General features: G+C 32.6%; 3 protein-coding genes across 8 annotated transcripts; 1 reads left to right on the top strand and 2 right to left on the bottom strand.

Annotated features, from left to right (window-relative positions):
- Nucleotides 1-3819, bottom strand: LOC18053454 (repressor of RNA polymerase III transcription MAF1 homolog). The gene is made up of 11 exons (XM_006448246.2): nucleotides 3583-3819; nucleotides 2681-2783; nucleotides 2468-2538; nucleotides 2342-2391; nucleotides 1869-1942; nucleotides 1723-1785; nucleotides 1242-1329; nucleotides 645-707; nucleotides 495-574; nucleotides 346-417; nucleotides 1-251 (listed from the first exon to the last, which is right to left on the bottom strand). The coding sequence occupies exons 2-11, from the start codon at nucleotides 2710-2712 to the stop codon at nucleotides 170-172; spliced, it is 675 nt and encodes a 224-aa protein (XP_006448309.1). The 5' UTR covers nucleotides 2713-2783; nucleotides 3583-3819; the 3' UTR covers nucleotides 1-169.
- Nucleotides 3820-9986: 6167 nt separating this feature from the next.
- Nucleotides 9987-15858, top strand: LOC18053453 (sulfhydryl oxidase 2). Of its 2 annotated transcripts, none has more exons than XM_024191200.1 (12): nucleotides 9987-10508; nucleotides 11166-11190; nucleotides 11271-11363; nucleotides 11745-11926; nucleotides 12734-12803; nucleotides 12902-12970; nucleotides 13055-13128; nucleotides 13265-13421; nucleotides 14327-14367; nucleotides 14480-14626; nucleotides 14708-15199; nucleotides 15362-15858. In XM_024191200.1, the coding sequence occupies exons 1-11, from the start codon at nucleotides 10282-10284 to the stop codon at nucleotides 15186-15188; spliced, it is 1566 nt and encodes a 521-aa protein (XP_024046968.1). In that variant the 5' UTR covers nucleotides 9987-10281; the 3' UTR covers nucleotides 15189-15199; nucleotides 15362-15858. The 2 variants fall into 2 exon arrangements, with proteins under 2 accessions (XP_024046968.1, XP_024046969.1); XM_024191201.1 differs by having other exon boundaries at nucleotides 9988-10508; nucleotides 14708-15151.
- A 933-nt stretch (nucleotides 15859-16791) lies between these two features.
- LOC18053452 lies at nucleotides 16792-20345 on the bottom strand. Of its 5 annotated transcripts, XM_024191191.1 has the most exons (9): nucleotides 20218-20345; nucleotides 19596-19636; nucleotides 19281-19469; nucleotides 18266-18337; nucleotides 18029-18096; nucleotides 17786-17936; nucleotides 17519-17599; nucleotides 17345-17434; nucleotides 16792-17218 (listed from the first exon to the last, which is right to left on the bottom strand). In XM_024191191.1, the coding sequence occupies exons 3-9, from the start codon at nucleotides 19449-19451 to the stop codon at nucleotides 17123-17125; spliced, it is 729 nt and encodes a 242-aa protein (XP_024046959.1). In that variant the 5' UTR covers nucleotides 19452-19469; nucleotides 19596-19636; nucleotides 20218-20345; the 3' UTR covers nucleotides 16792-17122. The 5 variants fall into 5 exon arrangements, with proteins under 5 accessions (XP_024046959.1, XP_006448307.1, XP_024046958.1 ...); XM_006448244.2 differs by having other exon boundaries at nucleotides 19281-19636; XM_024191190.1 differs by having other exon boundaries at nucleotides 17345-17431; nucleotides 19281-19636.
- Between the last annotated feature and the right edge of the window lie 2067 nt (nucleotides 20346-22412).

The raw sequence follows: 22412 nt of genomic DNA, 5'->3' as shown, positions 1-22412 counted from the left end.
ACAGCATCATTCCTAATTAGGAGTAGCATATGAACAGGAAAGCAGAGAAGCTAATCCTACACCTTAGCTCTACCGAGATGGAAGCCACAAGTACAGTACAGTAACTACATGAAGAAGTCAAGAGTATTGACATATAAACATTGCACTAACAGCATAAGTTTGTTAGTATTCACATGTCCATGTCATCAAATATTTCTCCATCTTCTTCGTAAGTTGAGCCATTGACTAGAAATCCCTCCGCCACCAAATTACTGAAAGGAAAATCAGTTATGAGACAAATTAAGTACTCATGGCAGTTTCTACAAAAACTGAAATATCTAAGGAGATAAAAACATTTTCACTCACCTTAAGCAAGAAAACCGGAAACTGACAACACGCTTTAGTTTTCTGTTGTAGAAGAAGAAATTGAAAGACCATCTGAAGAAAACAGGACATGTTATAAAGCAGCTTCACAAAAAAATCATGCGATGTACATCAGTAATGCAAAAACTTACATTGCTCCTTTCTCAAGGAATGGGTCTGAATCAGAATCTGGATTGTAACTGTAAATTTCACATTCAGGTAACTTCACAACCTGCAACACTATGTATCAGAAAACTGTCTCTAGGAACAACTTTCATTCAGCTTCTTGAAGTAAAGCTCACCTCATCCAAAGCCTTGTATAATGTTTCCAGAAGGGAACTGCCTCCGTATGTCTCACTCCATTCCTGCAGAATTGTAAGAAGGAAGAAACCATAATGGAAAGCTCAAAGAGGTACATATAAAAAAGACAAGACCATTGATCCAGGGATTATAACAGAAATAGTTTGACAGCAAATCGAGCAATGATAATATGCCACATCAGTTTGTACAATAATATTTGTATTATTGTACAAATGTGTTTGTGGCTGTATCATTACTCTTCCATTTTAAATAGTGAGCAGACTAAAAGGCCTCAGAGTACAGATTCCTCAAACACTGATCATACATACACTGTACAGATAAAATTACCACTCAGCCAAGCTCTCTTCTAAATTGAGAGACATTTACAGGCAAAAGGGGCATGACACAGAGCGGAAGAATGGCAGGATAAAGAGTACATCTGCAGCAAATGTAATTCATATCATGCAAAGAAATGAAATATTTTCTTCCCACAAGCCTCTGCCTCTGAGTCCTTCCAATTTGACAGGGAAAAAAAAAGGTGTATCCATACCTTGGAAAAAGTATAATTCAGACAAACAAAAATATAATTATAGTAATACCTTTGAAGCTTCAAACATGTAGGTCTCAAAGATCTGCTTAAAAGTGTTCCAGCTTTCCTCTGTGAAGAACTGGTGTGCTTTCACAGCACTAGGAACCAAAAAATGCAAAGAATAATAATATAAGGAAATCACAACATAACCCCCACACATTAGTACATAAGCAGATGCAATTCATAATGCTAATGTGAGTAGAATCGTAATACTGAAATGGTAGAAGCAGACAAAATCCAACACAAATGGCCAGAATAAGATTTGGGAAATGGAGAGACTTGAACTCTCAGCTCCTAGAGCAACAGTTTTAGAAACTGTCTGTCAAACCTTTTGACAACACTCCCACTGCAGTTAAAAGAGGATTATAAAGTGGGTTGCCATGTCGCCCAATAAGCTGACAGTGGCATTACCCATAATCCTCCTTCTAAGCTCCATGTACCAAAAAAAAATTTATAACCGTACATTTTCTTTTGCTAACATGCAGAGATACCTGAAGTCATAGTCCGGATACATGTGATAGAGGGTAAGCACCAGGTAGATCAATGCCTTTCGGCTGGAATGAGCATAAAGAGAAATCAGTTAATAAACATACAGACAATCCACACTTCATAAACCTATCTTGACAGCATGCACCACCTGGATCTGCTCAAAAGGAATTCAGCTGGTGAGGAAGAGTCAGTATCCAATGATTTCCCAAGATAATCAAGAATCTGAAATGAAAAGGAACAGTTCAAAATCAAAATATGAAAAACGGCATATACAAAGTATTAAATCTCGAACATTGAAAATAGGAAAAAGATACCACGATTAATCGGAACAAAGGATAAAATTCATGCAATACCTTCTCTTCTTTTTTAAGATACTTATGCTATATACCCTCCACATTGTTTCAAACTGAATACTTGAGCAAAAGAACATAATGTAAAAGTTCATGGTTGCAAAGAGGGCTACGATTTGGTACTCTCAATAGAGCAACTAAACTGGCCGATATTATAATATGCACAAAAAAGAAAAAAAAAAGGTAATGGAAGACAATGGTGGATTAATATAGAACAAAAAAGTAACCAACATATATTTAAAACATGCGCATAGTTACTCTCTTGGATTACCTCATGTTCCAAGCTGATAGACAGTCTTTTATCAGTTCCCGTGTGTTTGCCTATAAGAAACATGAAAGAAGTTGAGTCTATCTTCAATAAAGCCAAAAATCCATTTTAAGATCAAATTCCACTTACAAGAATATGCTTCGAGGCATCCTTTGATAGTACGTTCCCCAAGATTCAAATGATCCAAGAAATCATTGATGCTGGAAAAATAAGGTGACAATACAATAAAATACGAAATAAAATTGAAGAGAGATAAATTACAAATTGTAGAAATTTACGAAACAAGTAGAAGGAGGTCAAAAAATCAAAACTGCATTTTACTCTTGAAAAGTAAAGAATTACCGGTCTAGAGGAGTGTATTCTAAGAACTTCATGGTGGTCAATGATGGATAAAATAAATTTCAATTTAAATTGCACAAAGGGATCAACAATCTTTCAGAAGATCCTGCAAAATGAACAAAACCAAAGCTCACAAACATAAATCCAAGGCACAGATGTTCCCAGATCTCTAGCATCAAGGCAAAACATGATCCAAATCTATAGAGCATTACAGACATTGTAAACTGTAAGGCTACCACTTACAACAGCCAAAATCAGTAGCGTTACAAACTATCTAACTTTCAAGATTGCAAAGAAATAACTAAAATAACAACCATCAAACTTTACAAGAATTTGTCTGAATGTTGCTGAAGCAACATATGCCAATCATGCTTTTGTCGTTTACAACCTAACCACATTTCTACACAGATCTTCTGCAATTTCTTAATCACTTCAGGTTACTTGCAAGTTTCATTGAAACGATTAACTAAACAATTAGACCATGTGCTATAAATTTGTGAATTGCTTTCTAGTGGCAACAAGCAAAATTCAAAATGCTATTGCTGTCCTACTAGGCTAATTTAGCAGTAAATTCCTGGTAAAACATAAAGATATTCTAAACAATAAACAAAGTGGGATTAATCATTAATGTCTATCTGAATGCTAAGTCCTTGCTTAATAAAGACGTTATATCATAAATTAATCACATACTAACTGCACCATCGAGAATTATCACAAAAACAAGTTAATTATAAACTCACGCTAATGGATCGAGCAATTACCACCTAAAATGTAAGGAACGCGGTGAAATTCAAATCATAAGAGTTAGAGCCTAGAAAGCAAAACTTCAACAAAAGCTGAAACGTAAGAAGTGAAAGCAAAACAACTGATACGAAAACGAAAGTTACGGGTATCGATTCTGATACCTTAAAACGAAAAAAGATTGCAAGTCTCTCGCAAGTTTGATTTCGCCGATTTGCTAGATTTTAACGTTTCAAAAATTTGGTATCGAAAGCGGTCCGAAAGAACCCTAAATTCGAATATTCGGACAGGTTCCGTCAGATAGGGGATAACGAAAAATGTTTAGTTGATTTTGTTTGATTGGGTGGTTGGCTTCGTTCGAAACGGTAATAACTGCACCCCGCCAACCTTCTAGTTACACCCGTTTCTGATTCTCGGCTGTTATTACCATAAAGGGGATCGTCTCCTGTTATATTTTCGTACTTGTTGGCATGGTTTGCGAGGCAGTGTCATTTCTACGAGGAGTAAAATGTCATTATACTTTTGGATAACTCAAAAGAGGGAAGGCATGCTAAAGGAGCGGAAAATGTTTGTGATGCAATTTTATTATATTTTTCTTATAGAAGGACGCAATTATGCAAAGCATGCTAATTTCGTATTAATTTATTACCGTTATGACCCTACGGTGGATGCCTGCCCACTTCTATTGTCCGTATGTCCCTAATTAATTAAGCTTAAGCTAGTGCTGTGAGACTAAAGCTAATTAGCAAGTCCCAAGGAAGACTATAGGCTATGTTTATAAGTTAAGGATTAAGTGTAGGGTTGGACTAATTTTTAAGATAAAATATTAATTTCATATTTGTCATGTTCACTTGTATCAGATTGATGGACTAAATTCAAATTTTAATGTTGAATTCATGTGATTAGTAATCTCAATTTTTGTGTGGGTTTAGTTAGGATTAAATAATAAAAAGAAAAATATTTGTTTACGTGTGATATTTTCCATAATTTATTACATTATTTTTATTTATAACTTAAAAGTTATTAATTTATTTATTGTTATTAACTAAGTAACTTATTTTTTGTTATCCATGATTTAATTAAAAAATGTAATTAATTTATTATTTGAATAGTTTTATTTATTTTATTTAATGAAGTAATATATCTCGTATGAAATAATTTATAATTATTTTCTTTGTTATAATTATAACTACTCAATAATTAATTGACTCTATGTGTATATAATTTTCTTATTAGTTTTATTTTTAATTAATTATGATATTTCTTATTAAATATCTATAAATAGTTGATATTTAAATTTAAATATTAACCTAAATACTATTTAACCTCTTTTAAATTAAATTTAAAATAATTCAATCCGATAGTGTACTAAACATAAGTCAATAATATACATAATACATTCTCAAAAAAAAATTTATCCAATTCAATCTTGCTTGCCAAAGTAGTCTCCACTAAGGTTTGTTGGCTCAAGTAGGGAAGATTTAGCCAAAGCAAAGTTTATAGATGGTAATGGTATTTGCAACCCGCTCAAACCCACCGCTATGGGTAATTTACGGATTACATGCAAGTTTAGTAGATACCAAATATCCGGTGGATACCCACATGGGTATCCAGAAACCCACACTTTTTTTCAATTATTTTTTTAAAAGTTTGAGAATTTTGATGCTTATTATAATAATTATATGCAAATTAATTTCATTATATAATTATGAATTATTATACATCTATGATTATTATATACTTCTTGTAACTATTATATAATTTTGGATTATTATATATTTATTTTTTTATTAATGGTTTAAAAGTATCAGTGTTTGAGAAATATTAATCTTAAATAATTATTGTAGGAATTGTGTTAGATACGTGCTAATGATGATGAATGAAATGAAGATCTTTTAACTCTTGGAGCTTGTGTCGAGTGAAAATATAAAATGATAATTGTTGTTGATGCAGCGGTGATACTTTTGCATAATTGTGTTGTTACTTTTAGATAATAGTTTTTGATTTTTTTTTTCTTTTTTTGAATTGAAAGTACTTTTGCGGTTTGATAAGCTTGTATATTTCATACTTAAATTTGAGAATTGGTGTTGGACTTTGGTTTTTTTATATATATATTGATGTTGAAATTTTAATTTTTTATTTACATTGATTAAATTAGAATTAAGTATTTTATGTGAAATTTTAGTTTTACTATAAATTTACATATTGATTTATATAATTTAAATTTTTAGGTTTTATTAAAAGTATCTTTTAATATTTATGATTTTAAATGAGGGAATCTGTAAAAAATCTGTCAAGTGCTATTTGTAGATTTGATAATTATCAAAACCCACAACAAATAATTTTTTTTAAAATTAAAATTTGTAACAAGTTGTGGGTGTGTTTCATAATTTAAATTTTGTGCAGCTTTAGTAATAGTAAACTCATAGTGCGCGGTGGCCATTACCATCCGAAGCAAAGTTCCCTCACCGCTTTTGCCGGTGATTGGTTTGTTAATAAAATAGCTCACACGTGATGTCAAGCAAGCTATATAAATCACATGCATGTGAGAGCTTTGTAATTACGTCATACAACTTAAATAGTGGCAATATTTGATTGGCCAGAGACCATTATTATAATAGAGTTGTGAATAGGTATCCATAAATTAAGCCCTTTTTTATTGAAATAAATGAAAGGAAGGAAAGGGAGGGGAAGAGGAAATGAAAAAAATCCAGCTATATTCTAAAATTAAATTGAATATTTTTAAATTTTTTTCTTTTTTTATAAATTTAAATAAATAAAGTAAATTTGTTCTCTGTGAATCGGTCTCGGACTCACCGAGCTGTAGTATAATTAGATACTTTTATAATTGAAAGTAAATTAAACACTTTTAAATCGTGTGATTAAATATTTTTAAGTCGTGTCAAATTTTTGGCGTCGTTAACGGAAAAGGTATTTATTATTTTTTTTTAACTTTTTGTGTAAAGTTTCATTTACCCCCTTTTTCTTTTCTTAAATTCTGTTCTATCCTCCAAATCTTTTAGAATTTCACTTTCACCCCAAAATTTCTCATTACGACTCCATTCTTCTCATAATTATAGTTTGACCATAAAATTATAAAAAAAATTGAATAAGTCCCTGGCCAATATTTCTCATAATTCTCAAATTTCGACCTACAACTTGAACTTCTTTGGACCTTATTTGGACTCAATAAAAAGAATATTGACTTTAAAAATTACTACGAAGGCCCATTAATTTGAATTCATCAACTTAATTGGTTGGTAATTTTTAAAATTTGAAAAAAAGAAAAAGAGTCTACACTTTGAGATAATTATTTCTTTTTACTTTCTTTCTTTTTCATTTTTTATTTTTGTAATTTAATTTTCGTATTTATTTTATTTTTGTTTTTGGCATTTACTTTGTTTTTATGTTTGGTTTATTGCTTATTTAGTTATTTTAATTTCAGTTAATTAATTTTTTGTTTATTTATTTAATTTTATTTTGCATTTTTTTCTTATACATTTATCTTGTTTAATTTTCATTTTGTTTTTAATTTGTGTATTTTTTTTTGTTATTCATTTGTTTGTGTATCATCTTATAACATAATTTCACACTCACACATCATCATCATCATCATTGCATGAAACGTTGGTCTCGAACTTCAAGTGGCAGGTTAATTCGTAGATCTCAATCACCACCATCAATCATGGACGAGATCCAAGAAGAAAATATTTTAGGCCAACTTAATCCCCAATTGATCAGGGAGACAACCAATCTCAACATGATTAGAATCAACAAAGAATTTTGAGAGATTACACGAATCCAACAAAAACTGGAGCACCGCCGTGTATAGTATTTCCCCCAGGAGCATCTCGATTCAACTTCAAACTAAGTATTATTCAACTTTTACCAACATTTTATGGTTTAGAATTTGAGAATCCATACTTGCATATAAGAGATTTTGAGGAAGTTTGTAATACATACACAGGCTCATGAGTTTTATTTTCATTTTTTAAAACTTAAATAAACAAATTAAGAGAGTTGAGGTTAACTCAATAAGAGGACAAATGTAAGTTCATTTTCCTATTAAACAGAGCGTGATATATATGAATTTCAATATATTTGTGTGGTGATGATTAATCATGTATTAGTATAAATAGAGGAGGGAATCACGACTTAAAAGTAAAAATAATAATTTCACACAATTTGATGCTCCAAACAAATGTACGGATGTCAAATTTCGATTCCAGAAGTTCGAGAAATTATGTCATTGTCGAGAAGGATCCGAAACTTTTGTTGTAAATTTATAATTTTTTACCACGGTAAATGTGGTAAATATGAAATTATAAGTTTTTATTATGTTAGGTATGATAATTGTTAGTGGAATGTGTTGGATGTGCTTTAATGGATTAAGTTATGTTTATGTTTTGTTAGTGGAACAAATGTAAGGCTAAGATGTAATTAGTTTTATTAAAGTATATTAGCCTTACATTTATCCCACTAATAAAATATAAACCTAACTTAATCCACTCAAGTACATCTAACACATTCCACTAACAATTACCATACCTAACATAGTAAAAACTTATAATTTCATAATTACCACATTTACCATGGTAAAAACTTATAAATTTACAACAAAAGTGGCGGATTCTCGTCGATAATGACATAATTTCTCAGACTTCCAGAATCTAAATTTGACATCCGTACATTTGTTTGGAGCATCAAATTATGTGAAATTATTATTTTTACTTTTAAGTCGTGGTTCCCCCCTATTTATACTAATACATGATTAATTCTCACCATACAAATATATTGAAATTCATATATATCACGCTCTGTTTATTAGGAAAATGAACTTACATTAAACATACCGTGAGAATGTTTCTCATTTCAATAATAATTCCATTATTCTTGTTGAAAAAATAGCATAACATGCTATTTTGAGGGCACATTTTGAGTGGGTCTCACTTAACGAAAGTGGAAAATATTGTGAGGTTCGGATTCTACTCCGTTGATACTTCAAAAGTAAAATCTTATTTTCTCAAAATGGTGCTTGGGTGAATGAGAAATTGTCTCTCAAAGTTCACCTTTGAAGTTAGAAATTTGAAAGGAAATGAGGCTTATCCCACATGAGAAAAAAAAGCCTAGGAATTAGTGTTTATATATAAAACTTAACCATGTGCTGCGTACGCGAATGTCAGCCCAAAATCATCCATGCAAGCTTGGCACGTTTTTAATTTCCTTTTGAATTTTTTATTGTAATAGTTTCACGTTTTGAATTCAAAGAATTTGTAACAGCTTCAACAATTATTTTTTAGCTGTTATTTACGTTTTATTTTTTGAAATCAATTCATTGAATTGATTTGGCAGTTATAACAATTAAATAAAACATATTGAATTCGGAAATTCAATACAAAAGCAACTGTTACATCCTCACTTGAGTATAAAAACGCACCTTCACTTCTGTTTTTACACACGAAAATCAGCACTAAGAGCACTTGTTATTTTTCTTCCCTCATTCTTCGTCTATTTTTTTTTATCGAGTTCCCTGTTGTGGTTCGCCTGAATTTCCAACCTGTGCTTGACCGGAAATTCATGCCCGTTGTATCCTGGGAAACAGATACCAGCAGACCTTAAGCACTACAAGAGGTGGTAAATCTTTTTTAAGGAAACTGTCTTGTACAGGCCTCGGGTTTATATTTCTCATTCGGTTTCTTTTCTCTTCTGTTATTTATTTGTTGTTTCCGATTGCTGGTTAACATTGTTGTTTAAATTGTCTACAATTTAAATTGTTTTCTCACTGTGTATCGTTTTTCTTACAATTCTTTCTTTCTCTTTATATTGTTTACATACTTCCTAGTTTATTTAAGTTTATAAGAATGACATATATTTTATCGTAAACTATTATAGATAACATAAATACTATTATTTTCTTTTATACAAATTAATGTATATAGCAAACATTAATGAGATATTATTTTATGGTCCTCACGTGACTTACATTATCGTTCTAAATGAATATATTGCTCTAAATTTTCAGTTTATGTAACTAATATTTTCATGCAACATCAATATATATATATATATGAATTCTTACCTAGATGTGTATCTTAGTAAACTCTTACTTATCAATCATTTATCTCTGAAGAGTTTGTATAAGTTATAACTTCAAAGTTTGTTTATTTAAACTGACCAACAGGGAAAAAAAAACGATTAAAATTTGTGTAATAAAACTAAGTTAATCGATTAAACATTAACAAAATATCAATGTTAGTAGTTATAACTTTTTTCTCACGTTGGTTTCAATTTAAAATTCACAATGCCACAGTAACTGAAATTTAAAAATTACTTATTGTATTACTAACAATCGTAAATTTTAATATTTATAACTCATATCTCGTGACAACTGTAGTTTAAAATTTACAACACCTCATTAGCGATGTTAATGAGTTGTTGACAACGGTTATTGTTTTTTTTTTTTTTTGGAATTTCAAAATCATATTTAATGTCTTAATTATGTCTAAGTTACAGGTTACCCAAAATAAGTCGCTGCAATAACGTCATTAACGTTGAAACTTAATTATCCACCAGGACCACCACTAAGCCTGAATCAGTCTGCATTTGTCAAATATTAAAAAAATGGAAAGGAAGAAGGGTAAAGAAGCGTAGTGCGCACCCTTTCCGCCGGAGTTAGACCTACGTTACCCGACACTCACCCACCGCATAACAGATCCACTTATAACAACAACTAACGTGAAAATTAAAGAAAAAAAAGGGGAAAAATTCATCTACATAAAAGATCAAATACCGAAAACTCTTTCACCGTTTTCGGTAGAGAAGAAATCGATTAATCAGAAGTAACAATAAGCGCCTGCCTCCCCATGTCTCGAAGGCCTGCGATACTGATTGTGAATCTACTGCTTTGTTATCTACTGAGGTCAGAGGCGGCGGCGTTTTCCGTTGGATCGCGTGCGATCCTACGATCATTAGGCGATACGGAGAAAAAAGTGGAGGTTGATCACGCCGTTGAATTGAACGCTACTAATTTCGATGCGGTTCTCAGAGACACCCCTGCTACTTACGCCGTTGTTGAGTTCTTCGCTAATTGGTTAGTTTTCTTTCTTTTTTTTAATAATTTCATTTTAAAATTAGTATCAGCTGTGAACTGTACTGTATACAAACTATTTTTTTATGATAATATGGCTTTATTGTGAATAATAATTCCTAATAGTTATACAAGAGTAGATAGAGCTGTTAGAAAAGCCTATGGCCTATGCCTTATTTCTAGTGACAAATAGGAGTAAAAAGTTGGTTATTCCGTTAGGACTTGTCGTGATTTTGTATTTCTAGGTTTACCATTATGTTTTATGTTTTCCTGGAGCTTGGATTGGAGTGGTTATTGATACACGATATTTAGGGCATATGGCAAAATCGGATATGTGGGACTCCTGGGTTACTTTGCGGAGGCTATGTGTATGGAAAATGATTGAAGACATAAGCTTTCTGTGCGTTTTATCTAAATTTTCGCTTGCTGCATTGGATTTTAATTTTGTAGAACTCATTGCATGTTAGAAGCACTTGTTCCTTGTACTGAAAGTTGATATTGTCTTTTTCATCTTGTGTGAACTGCATGCCGGGTATCATTTTAAGATAACAAAGTGACCAGTCTAACTGCAATGATTGTGCTGTTTGATTTACTTCATTATTTGCACCATTATTCTGATATCATGACGTTGTTTCCTTTTGTCCAATCACTGGCTTTCAGGTGCCCTGCTTGCAGAAATTATAAGGTATTATTTTGATTATCTTGTGTTTAATGTATCCCAATTTGCAGTAGCTTATGATTCTCATTATGCGTTCCAATATGCAGCCGCAATATGAAAAGGTTGCAAGGCTTTTCAATGGACCTAATGCTGCACATCGTGGTATCATATTGATGACAAGGGTGGACTGTGCACTCAAGGTATTTATGCTATGTCTTCTAAGTGTTTTTTCCCCTTCAAGGATGTGATATTCTTGAAATCCTTGGAATTCTTTCCTTTCTCTGAAACAAGGCTCTCCCAATTTTGGTCTGACAAAAAATGCATGAAAATTATTCAAAATTTTGTTTTTTCCCCCCTTATAATTAATTTGGGCTGGGGAGGAAATCAAAGGATGACATCTATCTTATTTTAAAAAATAATCTACCTTTTCTTCTTTATTTTAATTTATACATGAAAAAACACTCTCTTTTAAACTTGTTGCATTTATCTGTTTTCTGACCTGACTTTGACATTTGTTTCGATATATTAAAAGATATGACTTGATAATCAATTGTTTCTTTTCACTGTTTTTGGCAGCACAGATAAATACCAACCTTTGTGATAAGTTTTCTGTGGGTCATTATCCCATGCTCCTTTGGGGGTCCCCTTCAAAATTTGTAGCTGGTAGCTGGGAACCGAATCAAGAGAAAAAGGAAATTCGTGCACTTGAAGATTGGCAGACAGCTGATGGTTTACTTACTTGGATCAATAAGCAAACGAGCAGGTCTGAGCTATCTTCATTTATTGCTTAATTGTCAACATTAATACCTGTATTCTTTTCCCTCAAAGAAATTTTTATCTTGGAACTTATGTATAGGTTTAGGAATCATAAGGTAAAGGCTTTTAGCACTTGTGTCTTCGAAATAGTAGCTTAAAAAGAGTTCTCATGTGCTTCTCTGTTTTTTCTTGAGGTTACAAGTCAGCTTTTTGAGTTAGCAAACAGGCCAAACTTGGGCTTCATTTAAATATCTGTGGATAAAGTGAGCCTGATCTGGACCGATATTGTTTATTAAAATTAAATATCTCAATATCTTGATAAGATAATCATAACAGTTTCTTTGTCACAGTTTTAAACTTCTTCAGTGGATGGGGGATGCATCTAGTGTATATATACAATAATGTGAAGGAACATACATTCTGATTGGCGTTGTAATTCAGATCTCAATTAAAGTCTTCAGCTGATTTGTGCAAAAGTTGGGAGAAAGAAAATCAGAAATTATAAGTATTCATCATATCTGAAGGAATAAGTCACTGTGTCAGACATCGCAGATGTTAGAATGTGAAGAAATCTAGTAGTCTTTGTTTATGTGTTTTGTGTCACTGCCACTGTGATTTGACCCAGAGATAAAGCGAGGAAGTTATCCTTGAATCTAAATTCTCCCCATCCAATAGTCTTATAAATATGGTTGTGATTTTTAAGTTGAGAATACATATTTCTAGGGATATCTTTTGACATTTGTTTTCATGTGTTTTAATATTGTGGCTGTTGGCTTAAAACCTTGTTCTTATTTCTAGTTTGCGTACTATACAGATCATATGGCTTGGATGATGATAAATTCGAAAATGAGCAACTTCCATCAAATATATCAGACCCTGGACAGGTTTTTCTGAGAGGATACCTCCAATTTTGCTTCATTAATCTTAAAATCATAGTCTTTAAGTGCAAGATACTAACATATGCATTGCACTGCTTGTGAAGATTGCTCGAGCTGTATATGATGTTGAGGAGGCAACGACCACTGCCTTCGACATCATTTTGGATCACAAGGTAGACATTTTCTTTTCTTTGCTATTTATAAACTTAAAAAAAAAAAAATAGCTATTACAGTTTCTCATTTACAATGTTCTCCAGATGATCAAATCAGAAACTCGGGCTTCACTAATAAGATTTCTTCAAGTTTTAGTGGCTCATCATCCTTCTAGGAGGTAAAATCACCTTTCAGTATGCACTTTGCTCAGATAAATTTAGTGATGCTGCTATTTCTTTTTCTGATTTTTATTTTTATTTTTATTTTTTTGGTTTTGCTTCTTTCATTGTTTTACTTTAGATTTTCTGGATTAGGTGTCGGAAGGGAAGTGCCAAAGTATTGGTGAATTTTGATGACTTTTCCCCATCACATATGCAGTCAGCTGATAAACAGGAAGTTGTCAATAATAATGGGAAGGGTGGCCTGGGGAATTTCCCAATTTGTGGAAAAGAAGTTCCTCGTGGATATTGGGTAAGCACTTGATGGTACCCTTTTGCTTTGCATACACTGGCCTGTGGCTTTAAGTGACAGAGATTTGGAGAGGCATCAGTGTAGGTTTTAATTCCTATCAAATTTGAAAAATAAAAAAGAGAGGGAGAATCAGCATTAGAAGCTTTTGATCCAATAGCTTAAATTGATTAGCTCCACCCAGTCTCTTTGGAATAGGACCTTCCCAAAATTAGGAGAGACTCGACTATGTTCCATAAACGTAACAACAAATACAACTTATTTTATTATAATATAAATCATACATTGGGATCTAACATAAGAGAACTTGGTCAACTTGGCTTTGATACCATGTCAAGTTACCACATAACCCAAATTGTAAAACTAATAAGTCAGTCTTTATAATAATTTTTAAGCTCGAACGGGCTTTGTTACAATGTTTTGTTTAGGCAGAGTTGAACAGATACTCCATTGTTTCACTTACCATAAGTCATGGCTATTTCTTTTAGTTATAAAGTCTAGCAACCTAATTATTCAAAAAAACATAAGAATAAATTTAAGGACATACATAACAGAATTAGATACACGTATTTGAGTAATTCTATGATTGATTATACGTCTGAGAAATATGTTTTGTTGTCCTGTGGATCACCTGGCAAAGGTGTTTGAGTTGTTTATTATTTTCTAGCAAAAGGCAACTTACAAACTAATTCACCATTTTAAGTATAACTATAATGCCTTAATATCAGGAACTGGCTGGTCAACTATCAATAGCTATAAATTTGCTATTGAGCCAAGAATTATTTCTTACCTTTTTCATGTCTCTGCTGATCAAAAGCAATAATTGAGCTAGTGTATGACTTGCTTCATTAATTTTAAATTTTAAGAAGTTTGATTTGTTTAGATCTGTGATTTATTACATTTTGCAGATATTTTGTCGTGGAAGCAAGAATGATACTAGGGGTTTTAGGTAAAATGCTGTTTTCTTCAAGCTATATTTCGTTATCCATTCAGCTTCATATTTGAGAGCTCTCTTCAGTTGTATTGTTTAACTTAGTAACAATTCTTTAATATTGTTGCAGCTGTGGTTTATGGGTTCTACTGCATTCTCTCTCTGTCAGAATTGATGATGGCGAGAGCCAGTTCACATTTACGGCTGTTTGTGATTTTATCCACAATTTCTTCGTTTGTGAGGAGTGTCGTCAACATTTTTACCAGATGTGTTCAAGGTAAGAGCTTCCCAAATCAAATTTCCCTTCCCGAATTCTCCAACATCCCTTCGTCTAATAATTAGTAACTTTGTATTTCAGTGTTACCAGTCCTTTCAATAAAACCCGTGATTTTGCCCTTTGGTTGTGGAGCACACATAATCAAGTCAATGAGAGATTAATGAAGTTAGAAGCATCTCTAAAAACTGGTGATCCCAAGTTCCCAAAGATTATATGGCCTCCAAAGCAGCTTTGCTCTTCATGTTATCGTTCACATCACCATGGAGATATGAAATTCAGACAGATTGACTGGGACCAAGATGAAGTATTCAAGTTCTTGACTAACTATTATGGGAAAACGCTTGTATCACTGTACAAGGACAGGGAATTTCTCAGGAATGATGGGATCGATGGAGCTCTTGAAGATTTGGTGGTCTCAACAAATGCAGTCGTGGTTCCTGTGGGTGCAGCATTGGCGATTGCTCTTGCTAGCTGTGCATTTGGAGCACTCGCTTGCTATTGGCGTTCACAGCAGAAGAATCGAAAGTATAAATACCAACTACACTCTTTAAAGAACATATGATACTTAGGAGGGTAATGAGCCCTTTCAAACATTTTAAAATATAGAAAGAAAAGGAAAAAGAGTGATGTCAGGCGGGAGGGAGGGATAAATAGATTGATCAATAGATAAATGTAGAGAGAATTTGGTTGTCAGGAATTAAACTTTCTTATTGTTTTCATTCCGCAACATTTCAGGCCAAGGAGAAGCTGGAACTGAGAGTGTTAAAATGCAAAACCATATACGACCATTAACGCGCCCAGCCGAGTGAAATTCAGGATCTTAATAGGAATCCGGATGACAACCTTTGTACCAAAAGGCCTGGTCGAGGTCATCTTCTGTACCCTTCTCTTCATCTGGCTTCATCTAGCTTTTTGTTTTGAATTTTTTGTTCGGACTGCGCAGATTCATATCGTAATCATAACAAAAGAGTTATACCTATATCCCAGTGTCATTTTGTTGATTTAATTTACTGTTGTGCACTGCACTCATTTACTTTTGGAAACATGGCAAATTGCTCAGAAAATACTTTATTGATGTTCAAGCCCCTTGTATACTACCAGATTCTGAGTTTCTTGTTATAATGCAGAGCAATTCCTTGTCAATTGTATGAACCTGTAGCCATTTGTTGTCCAATTGGGATCCGAAAAGGATAATGAAGATAGCTATAAATGCAGAATACAGATGTTTTAGACGATCAGCTTTTTACCTTTGCATTTCCCTCTTCCATTTGACATTTATTTACATATGGTTGGACCTGTTTTCTACTTTTTGAAATGCTGCTGACTGTGTATTGATATTCAGAAGTACAAGAGTTCTAAATGCTGTTAGCTTTCCTTTCATGTTTTTTTTTTTTTTCGGCTTTTAAGTTTTGTCTGGGATTATGCTACTGCTAAGAACACGATAAGTTAAATTAGAATAATCAGTATTATATGAAGTGGTTAAATTTGAGTTTTCACGATGTCAGCTGCGGTTAGCGGTTGAGCACTCCCTATCTTTTTAGATTCTTTTCTTTGGAGTAATACAATTTTGTGTATTGACAATGAGATGTCGAAATCTGTTTTGATATAGTTCAACTTTTTGGAGTAAAAGGCCAATGAATCACATCAATGTTTGAGCACCTTTTTAAAAAAAAAAATCGGAAATTTTAATATTTTTGTTGATTCCTTCCCACTTTTCGTCTAACTATGAGCAAATGTCACTAACTTGGTAGTCTATCAAAGACCTTCGATGAAATTCCAAAAATTGTCATAATGCTTCTCTAAAATTATCATCGACCTCCGTAAAAAGCGTATTTTTCTCAAAATGACCATCTGTTGAAGTCCTATGATAACATTAATCAGTTTCTAGATTAAGCGAAAGATGTATGCCTGCTGTACAACAAATGAAATTCGATTTTGTTGTATTGTGACTCGTGAGGGACGCCCCCCAATGCTTGATTATGAGGGGAGTGGGTGTTCTTAGTAAAGATTGGACTACAAGAAGTCAATAATCCTGGGTTACAGTTTACTGTTCTATTAGCCCTCTGCAGCCTGTCGATCCATTTTTTTTTAGCCATGTTTTTTTGCACCAGTAAAATATTAAATAACCAGTGCAGAGCAAGAAAAAAAGGAAGGTGACAACAAAACCAGTAAGTGGCCAAATAGGGCCAAGTGGTTGAAGTACTTTATTCTGTCACAAACAATTGCCAAGTAGTGGGAGCATCTTATATACACTATATGCTCCATCTTTGATTACTTGACTTGGGGTAATTTTGAATATAATTGTATGCATGTACAAAGGGGCATTTGCTGATCCCTATAACTTCAATTAATATACAGCAACAGAAGTGTTGCCGGAGCTGCTAGTTTATCTCAAAGATGACCATGAGATGTAACATTCTTTTCTTCGCAAACCCCATATTTCCAGTATGGTTGGCAAATTACAAGCCAGCTACAGATTCGTTTTCAGAAGCTTATTTAATGAACGTGAAGTACATGACCTATAGGCTGCGGACTTGACTGCTCGGTTTCTTCATCAGAATCGGATGAAGTAAACGATGAATTTGGTGACACCTAATGGTTACCAACAAAAAAATCAAATTAAGAAATGAACCTTAGCGAGCATTGCATTTATATGCTTGATTGATACTGCAGAAAAGATAAATTACAGTAAAAACTCTCACTCTAATGGGAACTTACTTGTTGGTAGCGATGGCGCTGAAGAGCAGTTACTGCTTTCACCATGACATAGATTGGAAGAACAATCCCAGCAGTCCTTAGGAACAACTGCTGCAGAAAACAAGAAAACTTATTTTAAGTAAGAAATCCATAATCTTGTTTACCCGAATTAGCATCCAAATAAGGTAATCTTACCAGGAACATTGGGAAGGAATAGTCATTGGTTCTGCTTAGTATGACAGGTAGGGTATGCCGTAGGATAAGAAGAAACACGAACTGCCAAAGAGAAGTCTGTCAGGACTCAGAATGACATTAAAAAGATCAAACTAAATAGTTGGTGTGCTTAACTTCATTCTTACAGTGTCAACAAATATTAAATGCTGCCATACATCAAAGTTCAAAACAGAAAATTTCACTTGTCTGATTTAACCAAAGTTGGCCCAGATGGAGAAAGAAATTTACAATTAGAGCTATTGAACGGCAGCATATCATGCTTCTTGTGTTAGAAGCGGAATACTCTTCATAGGTAGGAGATTGCAGGAAACTATGATCAGCTGCAACCATTATGATTCGTGGATTATTTAGTTCTCTTCGGGAGATTTCCCAGTTTCCCCTGATTAAAGAAATTGGTGAAGTTGGAGTTAAAAATGAAAAGAAAGGCAGTGGTGAAAATTTTTAACCGGAAAAATAAAAATGACGAGTTACCTGAAGTTCATTGGAATATTCCCAAACTGAAACAGGGGAGGCGGCGCAGTATAACCAGGCTTGAATTGCTGAAATTCAGACAGTTCAACATGATGAATATGTGAATTTTTGAGACCATGTGGCACTAATGAAGCACAAATCCAAAGAAGGAAAAGTTGCCAGCAAATAAAAATGTGCAGTCAAAGAATATACAGTCATTAGCTGATGAAAATTGAAATGTATAGGAAAAGTGTCCACCTGTTGGCATATCTCGCAAGTAGTGTTGCCCTTTTCATTGCACCATCTTTGCACACATCTGCGATGAGCATACTGCAAAAATCAAGCATCAGATATGAACACAGCAAATTTCTTGCTATTACCATTTGCATAAGTAGCAGAGTTTATGCAAATTATGGTTGTTTTCTTCATTTTAAAATCCAGTGGAAAATTGTGATATCTTTTTTTTTTTTTTTAATTATTGCAAACGAGACAGTATCAATGTATGTTGTCAGGCACCAAATTAAATGAATTCAAATTAACCTAAAGGGATACTGTTATGACTACAAAAGTGATATGATCAATTGTTTATAGGCCTTTAAAACTGACTTGAGAAACTTATGTCCAAGATTAGATGCTTCAGGTACAAAAATTCGAATTAGACAAAAAAAATTGAATACAATAATTAAAGCTTAAGATCTTTCTGTCTAGATACTTGCATTCAGGCAGTGCCCTCTTTATCAAGTGCATGCTTCATGGCCTTACAATTAGACAGCTATTGGTGAATTAAATGTATTATTCAAAAACAAACATGAAGGCTCCAATTATCTTGAGGGAAAACGACGGTGAAAATGCAGTTGAATTGGTGGCATGTACATGGTGGTTGTGAGGTTAGGTATGTAATGTGACTGGATAATTGCATATTATGATATGTTAACAAAAAGCCCTACTTTCCCAACATGCAGAAAGTAACTTCCATATCACCATCAAATTAAAAAATGACTACTCTGTATTTCGAATTAGAGGATCATAGATGTTGTAGCTAGCATTGGAGTTAATTAACAATAGACATTTCTCACATGCTCCAATGATACCAAAAGCCTGTAATTTAGTCCACCATGTGGCAATAAACTGTTCTATAGCATGAAATTCTTCCATGGACAGACTTTATAGGGAAGAATTTTAGGATAGTATAAAACTTTAAATAACAACTTAAGAATCTAAGAAGATACCTGAACAAAAGCATTTATGATTACGAGTTAAAATAGAAACTAACCTTCAAGCTGCCACAACAGGAACATGGAGTCTCCATATTTGAATCTGCATCCTCATCCTGGCAAATTCTGCACTCTACCAATTTCCTTGGTGTCGAAATATCTCCAAACTCCACATTTGGAGAAGAGTAATCAGCTTTTGAATCATCAACGGCTAATGGTGTGGCTTGCATAGACCGATTTCTGCTCTCCTGAATTGCAGCTTCAAGGGTGGATTCTGTTAGTAACCGGTCCACCAGCAATACAAAATGATCTCCCATATTCAAATTCACAACACTTGAAATACTCAAATTCTCTAGATTCCAATAAATCCAAACCTAAAACTCCTTGATCAAGCTCTTTGCTTTTACTTTGACTCCTGAAAATAAATATCATTATATGTACATTCAACACAAATTACAATTCATACTCAGGAGAAAACCCTCCATCACTCTAGAGCCAAAAATGGAGAAATTCAGAAACTTGACTCCTCAATGCAAATCAATTAATAGAAACTTTTGAAACTTGCAAGGAATTTGCTCTACAAAATACATAAACTTTTACAGAATAAAATTAAAAGCTGCGCCAAATAAAGGGAAGAATTAAGTAAAGTTCTCTTAAAATGAAACAAAAGCTACAAAAGAAGCGTAAAAAATTGAGAAAGAAAAGAAAAAAGAGACTTTCACAGGAACTGCATACGAAACAAAAGTATCTGAACAATTAGCAGGAAATGGAAACAACCCAATTAATAACAAAGAAAAATTAAAAAAAAAAAACAAAACAAAAGCAAGAAAGAGAAAATACCCAGAAAGGGAAAAAGATTAATGGAAGAAACCCAGATGGTAAAAGAGAGAGACCTTTAACAAAAAACAAAGGCTTAAAAAAGGCAAAAAGCAACGAAAAGGGGAATTTGAATAAAAGAGATACAAAAGAAACAGGGTGAAGAAAGCGGAGACTTACAAGAAGGGAATTGTATCGTATTTTCTTCAAGCTAAGGAAGAGATTGAGTGTCTGTTGTCTTCCTTGTAGGAGGAACTCAAATCAATTTGCAATGCAAGCCAATAAATATAGAAGACGCAAACGAAATTGAAAATGCAAATTATTTTATTTTATTTTATTATGTTTATTGAATTATTGCAGCATTAAAACACGTTCCTGTTTTCTCGTTGGTTTTGTGTTTTCACTGCATGCTGTTGCCGCCTTTGCATTATTTTATATACGTGTTTGTGTAAATTTGAAGACAAAACGGTAAAAAAAAAAAAATAGTGCTAACGGATTCTACCGCCAATCGAGCTAGCTCCACAATTGCTTCTCTTACGTCACCGTTTCTGTCATTATACTGGCTCGTTCTCTTCCAACGTTAATAAGATATAATTTATTCGAATAAAAAAATATAATTTATTTATTAACTACATATTAATTATGATCAGGACAGAAATTATATGTTTGCAATATTGAAACCGTTGCCTTTTTCCAGTCAATATATATATACTTGCATCAAATTGCGCGTTTTTCAGTGGGTTAATTTCATATTATCTTAATGGATTTTTTTAATTATTTTGTATTTTAAAAAATTATAGTTTATCTTATTTTTATTAAGAAGACGAAAAAAAATATTAATTCATTTTTTTCTTTTTAAAAATAAAAATAAAAATAAAAATAATTAAAAAATTTTAAATGTAAAAAAAAATAATTTAAAAATAATCAATTCATAATCCAAAATTTACCCTTTTTTTTTCAACTATTAATTGGCAAGTCTATATGGCCTAACGCCTAAGGCTCGGACTTGGAGGGAGGAGTGATTGACAATTTCGTTGATGATTTTTTTTTTTTTCTTTTTTATGGGATACAAAGTATGAAAAATGGGTTAAGCTTAGTCCCTCAAATTTGACCTCGTTGCTGCTGATTCAATATGCATCCAGAAGCCGGGAGTGTGGCCAAGTCCTTGGTTGACCCATTGGCTTCTTCACGAATCTGTTTGGCTGACCAGAAAATTAAAAGAAGAAAAAGTTGGTCACCTCTTTAATAATTGTTTGGTTGACAACCGCCCAAAAGCAATTGGAAATTCATCGTATTCCATGCTTTAATGTAATTTAATTATTATTTTTGTTATAATTTTGAATTTGAAGAAAAATATTTTTCGACGACTAAATTTTTGCATGGTAATTATCACTTCGTGCATTGCGTTATCTAATTTTGAGAGTTCAAGTCTCTCAATGTATGCTAAAGGAGTATAATATATTTCTCTTTATAAACCGATTTATCTTAGAACTAAGCTTCAAATGATTTATATTAAGATAAGTCTCACCATATACCTATGATTCTACTATCAGTAAACATGTAATTTTTTTTTTAAATCTCATTTCAAGAGACCTAGTTTAAATTAAAATCAAATACTAAGTGGTCAATAAAAATGAAATTACTTTCATCTTCTTAATATCACTTCAATTATCTGGAAGCACTATTTTCATATAATATATAATGCATCTTTATCACGTTAAATGGTTACTGTGTTTAATTATAGACTAGACTATAGTGTTAAGCTTTTTGTCCCACTTATATCTATTTAATTTATGGGGTTTTTTTCTATTGGTAAAAAAATGGCCATACACAAGTCCTGCATGATCACATCATACAAATATAAAAACTTTGAAATTTGAATATAACTTAATGATATTGCTCACAATCTTTCATTGGTCTTTACACATTAAACCTAATTTGATAAGAAATAAATACCAATCATTAAGAAGAGAAGGTGCGGTTGATCAACCAATCTAGTTTCTTCATATATTATCATATAATCAAATATTTTATGCGCATGATAGTGTACTTATGTTCACCAAATAATTGAACATAATTTTTTTATAACAATTATTGATTAATCTATAGTAATTAGCTTAATAAATGATTGAAAATTAAATTAATGTAAACAAGATTCACTGACGGGAGATTATATATATAAATATGTGTGTGCATGGCCAACTATAGAGTTGAGTAGGTGAGCTGTTGATACAACATTTAGCTAAAATTAGATGAGTCTTTTGAATTTATACATTGCATGAGACATGGTATTATAACAGTTTCACTCTATATATATAAGAAATGAATCGAGGAAACATACACACATGCAGGGACGTAACCAACAATTTAATTCA

This window comes from Citrus clementina, unplaced genomic scaffold (assembly GCF_000493195.1).
Source record: "Citrus clementina cultivar Clemenules unplaced genomic scaffold, Citrus_clementina_v1.0 scaffold_2, whole genome shotgun sequence".
Lineage (NCBI taxonomy): Eukaryota > Viridiplantae > Streptophyta > Magnoliopsida > Sapindales > Rutaceae > Citrus > Citrus x clementina.
The sequence above is the reverse complement of the archived record's forward strand: the minus strand, read 5'-3'. Positions and strand labels throughout refer to the sequence as shown.

Coding starts and splice junctions, on each gene's coding strand:
- LOC18053454 (XM_006448246.2), bottom strand. CDS start 2,712: ATGAAGTTCTTAGAATACACTCCTCTAGACCG. Junction 708..1,241: donor ACATGTTTGAAGCTTCAAAG/GTATTACTATAA, acceptor ACAATTCTGCAG/GAATGGAGTGAGACATACGG. Junction 575..644: donor TATACAAGGCTTTGGATGAG/GTGAGCTTTACT, acceptor ATAGTGTTGCAG/GTTGTGAAGTTACCTGAATG.
- LOC18053453 (XM_024191200.1), top strand. CDS start 10,282: ATGTCTCGAAGGCCTGCGATACTGATTGTGAATCTACTGCTTTGTTAT. Junction 11,927..12,733: donor ATCAATAAGCAAACGAGCAG/GTCTGAGCTATC, acceptor CGTACTATACAG/ATCATATGGCTTGGATGATG. Junction 12,804..12,901: donor ATATATCAGACCCTGGACAG/GTTTTTCTGAGA, acceptor CTGCTTGTGAAG/ATTGCTCGAGCTGTATATGA.
- LOC18053452 (XM_006448244.2), bottom strand. CDS start 19,538: ATGGGAGATCATTTTGTATTGCTGGTGGACCGGTTACTAACAGAATCC. Junction 18,338..19,280: donor CCTGTTGTGGCAGCTTGAAG/GTTAGTTTCTAT, acceptor TGATTTTTGCAG/TATGCTCATCGCAGATGTGT. Junction 17,600..17,785: donor GCCGTTCAATAGCTCTAATT/GTAAATTTCTTT, acceptor TCTCTTTGGCAG/TTCGTGTTTCTTCTTATCCT.